This window comes from Arachis hypogaea, chromosome 12 (assembly GCF_003086295.3).
Source record: "Arachis hypogaea cultivar Tifrunner chromosome 12, arahy.Tifrunner.gnm2.J5K5, whole genome shotgun sequence".
In the NCBI taxonomy this organism is placed as follows: domain Eukaryota; kingdom Viridiplantae; phylum Streptophyta; class Magnoliopsida; order Fabales; family Fabaceae; genus Arachis; species Arachis hypogaea.
The window spans coordinates 87,892,472-87,898,411 of NC_092047.1; the positions used below are offsets into that span (position 1 = coordinate 87,892,472).

The following is a 5,940-nucleotide window of genomic DNA, read 5'->3' on the forward strand; positions in this document are numbered from 1 at the left end:
ATGAGTTATTTATAGAAATTATTAATAAATTAATTATTGAAATTATAAATTTATTGTATTATTTATAACGGTAAGATATAATAAATACCCGATATGGATTCAATGTCTTTGTAGGTTACAAATTTGGTTAGACACACTATTAATTTCTAATTATTGTCATTGGTAATTTTGCACCCTAGTTTTTTTTGTATATTTTTTTTTTTGCTGATTTGGAAATAATAGTTGATTTGACAAAAATTGAGTGGTTGATTCTAAAATTTTGCCAAGTAAACGATGTTGCTGTCATAATATTAATAGAAGGAGAAAGATATCTTAAAAGTAATGTGGGTAAACTTATGTATCTACTTTTATATATTAAGAATAGATAGTCAATTTGCCCTCCAACTGTTTGCTTAATTGTTACAATCAACTATACTTTTCTTTCTCTTTCTTTCTTTATTACCGTATTTTCTCCTGAACTTGAGATCAATCATGGCTGCAAAACTTGAGGGGGGAGCTTTTCTCTCTTCCTTTGTTAATGTTGTCTTAAATAAGTTGTCTTCAATACTTGAAGATAACTCAATCCCGGAAAGAGAGTTGTTTCGAAGGTTGCAGAAAAGTCTCCTTGCTGTTCGACCCGTGCTTGATGATGCTGATCACAAACAGTTCAAAGACCAAGAAGTTAATAAGTGGCTTGTTAATCTCCAAGATGCTCTTTATATGGCTGATGATTTGGTGGACGAACTCAACACAAAATCTGCCATTGCTACTCAAAGGGATCCAGGTAACTCTTCCTGGCCTCGTTGTGTTGTTGATTGGTATTTGGAAGATATTGACATGGAACACATAGTTTCTAGACTAGAGTCTATTGTAGAACTGAGAGTTCATCTTCATTTAGAAGAGATTCCTATGGAGGACATGTCATGGAGAGCTGAATCCACATCTCTGGCTGAGGGTGATGTATATGGCAGGGACACAGAGAAGGAGGAGATAATAGAGATGTTGCTAGATGGTACTGGTAACTTGTCTGTGATCTCTATAGAAGGTATGGGTGGAGTTGGAAAAACCACTTTGGCTCAGTTGATTTACAATGATGAAAAAGTGGTTGAGAAATTTGATATTAGAGTATGGGTGTGTGTTGCTACAAAGTTTGATCCTGTTAATGTTACAAAGGCTATAATAGAGGAAATAACTTCTTCTTCTTGTCGCATGGTTAGTTTGAATTCACTTCAAACTGAATTGAAGAAAAAGTTGATGGGAAATACATTCTTGGTTGTTTTAGATGATGTTTGGAACAATCAACAAACTTTGTGGGATAGTTTTGTAAAGCTTTTTCTGTGTGGGAATAAAGGAAGTAAAATTCTTTTAACAACCCGTAATGAAAATGTTGATTCTGTGGTGTCAACTACCAATTTACATTACAAACTAGATATATTGTCTATAGAAGATTGTTGGTCAATGTTTCTGAAACATTCATCTCTTTCTACTAAATGTAGTCAATATAGAACTCTAGAATCAATTGGTAGAAAAATTGTCAAAAAGTGCAAGGGTTTACCTTTGGCTGTGAAAACTCTTGGAGGTTTATTACGCAATAAGTATAAAGAGGATTGGAATATGATATTGGAAAGTGAAATTTGGGAACTTTCGGAAGATGATAGTAAGATTGTTCCAGCATTAAGAGTTAGTTATCATTACCTTCCTTCAGATTTAAAGCAGTGAGGATTATCAATTTGATAAAGAGGAATTAATCTTGATATGGATGGCTGAAGATCTTTTACAGCCAATGGGAAAAAGCACATTAGAAAAAATTGGTCGTGCGTATTTCCATGAATTAGTTGCAAGATCATTTTTTCAACCTTCTAGTATGAACGATAGCTTATTTGTAATGCATGATCTCATGCATGACCTAGCAACATTTTTTGCTGGAAAATTCTGTTTCAGAGTTAAAGAATTTGGCAACCCACACGTGATTGATAGCAAAACTCGTCATTTGTCATATACTACAAAACCTTGGGATCGAATCTCAAGGCTTCGAGAGGCCTGCAATGGAGCAAGACACATGAGAACATTTCTGCATTTTCATTTGCTTCACAGTCATCAATCAATTGATATAGAAAGCGATTCTTGGCTCTTGCTACTACAGTTGAAGTGTTTAAGAGTTTTGTCATTTAAATGCTTCCCCATCAAATCATTGCCCGATTCAATTGGTGAATTGATTCATTTACGATACTTGGATCTCTCTTTCACACCTATTGTGCTATTACCCGAGTCATTGTGTAACTTGTACAATCTACAAACGTTGAAATTGAAGAATTGTCATCAGTTGGAGATGCTTCCTTGCCGCATGCATGATCTTGTGAACTTGCGCCATCTTGACATCGAAGGAGCTTCTCGTTTGAAAGAGATGCCGAAAGGAATGGGCAAATTAAAGCATTTGAATTTATTAGAACGCTATATTGTTGGTCAGCATGAAGAGAATGGAATTAAAGAATTGGCAACACTCAACAATCTTCAAGGGTCACTTTGCATTGTCAATTTAGAGAATGTTTCCAATAGCGGTGAAGCTTTTGAGGCAACGATGGGCAGAAAGGAGCACATAACAAATTTAGAGTTGAAATGGCTTCCAAATGGTGATATTGTTGATTTTCAATCTGAAAGAGGTATACTTGAAAAATTACAACCTCACGGAGACTTGAAACTGCTATCAATTATGGGTTACAGGGGTGAAATATTCCCAGAGTGGTTAGGCCATTCCTCCTACAGCAATATGATGAAACTGAGCCTCGGTCATTGTAAAAATTGTTATGAGCTTCCTTCACTTGGACAGTTACCGAATTTGCAGCATCTGGAGTTTTTTGAACTTGATAGGTTGGAGCGAATTGGTTGTGAGTTTTACAAGAATGATGAATCATTACTGGAGACACCCTTCAAATCTCTTGAAAGTCTGACATTTAAGAGTATGCCTTGTTGGACGGAGTGGCATTTTCCTGATGAGTTCAATGGTTTTCCTCAGCTTAAAAGTCTTTCAATAATAGACTGTCCAGTGTTAACAGGAGATTTGCCCAATCACCTTCCGTCTCTGGAACAACTTACCATTTGGGAATGTGAAGAGCTTGCATGTTCACTGCCGAGAGGTCCCAAGCTTCACCAATTACATGTAATGGGTGTGACTGGTATGATAACAAATGTAGCATCGGAATGGATTGTAATTGAAGGAACCCAGCTGGCAGAGTCCATATTGGAGTGCCTGTCCCACATCCAAGCACCTTGTCTCCAATCTTTAGCCATCGGAGAGTGTTCGACAGACATATCAATTTCAGGGGATTATTTGCCTGCTTCATTACAACAGCTGGAAATCTGGGATTGTAAAAAATTAACATTCTCAGGGCTACTACAACACAAGTTACTAATGGAGATATATGTGTACAAGTGTGATTCCCTGATGTTGTTCCCATTAGGGGCCCTTCCAAATCTCAGGAGACTCACGATCGATTCATGTAGAAACATGGAACGTGTTATGGTGGCACAACATAGTGATGATGCTCTCCCAAGTCTCCTTTATTTAGAGATCAAATACTGCCCCCGTTTAGTATCCTTGTCCACACTAGGCTTGGCTGCGCCCCACCTGGAGGAACTGCATATAGAATCCTGCCCAAAAATCAAATCTTTTCCCGAGGGGTCCCTCCCACAAAGTTTGACAAGTCTTTGGATCAATGGCTGCCCGAAATTCGCATAGCATCGAAGGCTTTACACAGTCAAGGCCTTACCAGCCTTTTCCTCATATCATGGAGTGAGGTTAGGTCCTTACTGAGAGAGGGTTGCATTCCTGCTTTCCTCGAGTTTCTACTTTCTAGGATTGTGGGACTACGCAAGTCTGGAGACACTAAACTTCAAGGGGATTCACCATCTCACCTCCCTCAAAGAATTAAGCATTCTAGACTACCCGAAGCTGGAAGAAAAGCTGCCCGTCTCCATAACAAAACTCGAAGTCAAAAAGAGTCCTTTGTGGCATATGAAAGACCAACAACTTCAATCCGAAGATGACTCGTCCTAATAAGCTATTTGTTTGGTGACTAAAGTTTTTTAAACAGGTACTTGGTTTTGCCCTCCTCCCCAAACTCACTGCATGTTCTCCAATTATTACAATGATAATCGTCAGAATGAAAATTTTCGTTCTGTGTGTCGATAGATCCAACTTTTTCTTTTGTCATGTTGTCCAACTATAACTATTCCTTAGTCACTTTACTCACAAGTTACATTTAATATAATTGAATTTTGAATATTTTCTTCCTTCTCGATCTTTCCTTCTTTATTTTTCCCCCCCACATACTCATCTTTATTGCCCAGCAGTGATTTTGAATATTTTCTTCCCATTGGTCTTCCCTTTTTGGTTAGCATATCTAATTATGTTCTCATCTTTTTTTGTCCCCTCATTCACATATTCACATCTTTATTGTTTAGCAGTAATTTTATTGGTTGATTGCAGAATAGAGGCTGCATCGTGTTGATTCTGACTTCACCTTGTATTCAACTTGCAAGGATTCTGTCTGTTAATGTCTTGGCGAAAAGGTATGTGCTTCATGAAATAATCATGTTGTTTGATTTGTGCAAAGGTTTATTTAGTTTGACAAGGTTCAACGTTTTCGGCATATCTCTTGGATTGGGTCAGTCAGATTTGAGCTCATGGAATTCTGTTATTTGTTTGTCTGACTTTTATCATTTTTAATCCAAATTGATCAGCTCAAAATTCTTTAAGGTTTTTTCTTTTCTCTTTTTGGTGTTTGTTTATGCAGAAACTAAATATTAGTATGCCAATATGCTTTTCTTTGTGAATATCTATGGACTATAATCTGATTAATCTCTAAAATATACTTATATGGTGTTATATAGTTTGAGTTTATATGAAATGTTGGTTTCACTTTTTAAGGAAGACTAAAAGTGTGAATATTAACGGAAGGCCCAGACATTGTGATAATTCGGAGTGCACTGAAATAATTTTGTGCTGTCCGTGTTTTGCAATTGCTGCTATCTCTTGCACTGTTTATGTGTATTTTTATTGATTATATAATCTTACTTTGCTTTGTTCAGGCGTATAAGGCATCGAGGAGCTTGCTATCACAATAAATCTCTCTAGAACCATAAATATGTCAATTAAAGTATTTGCTTAATCAGAGGTAACATAAGAAAAGTATAGTTGTCTTTTGTATTGATATTATTTATTATTTGAATTTTCAATACCCAACTTGGCAAACATGACCTTTTATTTATTTTAGATGGGTAATTGTAATAGAATTTATCATTGCATTTCAAACTCCTTACCCCAAAATTACATCTCTAGTTTAGAAGTCATAGCTTGCAAAACTTTCCTTGCTGTAGTGAAAGTACTAAATTGATCTAATATATCTTTGTTCTAGCTGCATTGGTTCATGTTTCTTCTTTCATAAAACAAATATTCTACTACCTAATCTGGTAGCATTGATTTAATATATCTCATTATGCTTCTTATGGGAAAGCTTACAATTTTTTTTTTCTATACGAATTTGTGGAACTCTGGACTTCAAAATTATGTTTTGGCGTCTGGTGATAATTATGTTTCCAAAATTTCCCTACCTTTCTCCAGTGGGATTGCATTATGTGCATGCTCTTTTTGCACGGTTACAACCTGATCCGACTTACCTTGAAAATCTAATTATAATCAACTATGCTCAATCATATATATATAAAAGAGTACTGCTACAAATATAAGTCTTTTTGGCATACAAGTTATATAAGTTAATCCAAACCCAACAAAATCTACTTTCACAATGCGCGCGTGAAAATCACGTTCCTCTTTGTATCCCGCGTTCTTCTTCCTTCTCCTCTTCCTTCTTCTTCTTCTCTTTCTTTGTGTTTCTCCTCCTTTTTCTTTGCGTGTTTCATCTTCATTGGCGTTTTTTTATTACTGTTGTTGTTGCTGCATTT

At 36.1% G+C, this 5,940-nt stretch overlaps 1 protein-coding gene across 3 annotated transcripts; it reads left to right on the forward strand.

Moving 5' to 3' along the window:
* The first annotated feature begins 383 nt into the window (after positions 1-383).
* On the forward strand, positions 384-5,398 carry LOC112730211 (putative disease resistance protein RGA3). 3 transcript variants are annotated; one of them, XM_072209458.1, is made up of 3 exons: positions 384-4,070; positions 4,466-4,548; positions 5,068-5,398. In XM_072209458.1, the coding sequence occupies exon 1, from the start codon at positions 472-474 to the stop codon at positions 1,696-1,698; it is 1,227 nt and encodes a 408-aa protein (XP_072065559.1). In that variant the 5' UTR covers positions 384-471; the 3' UTR covers positions 1,699-4,070; positions 4,466-4,548; positions 5,068-5,398. The 3 variants fall into 3 exon arrangements, with proteins under 3 accessions (XP_072065559.1, XP_025636092.1, XP_072065558.1); XM_025780307.3 differs by having other exon boundaries at positions 468-4,070; XM_072209457.1 differs by having other exon boundaries at positions 1,600-4,070; positions 4,471-4,548.
* Positions 5,399-5,940: the final 542 nt, after the last annotated feature.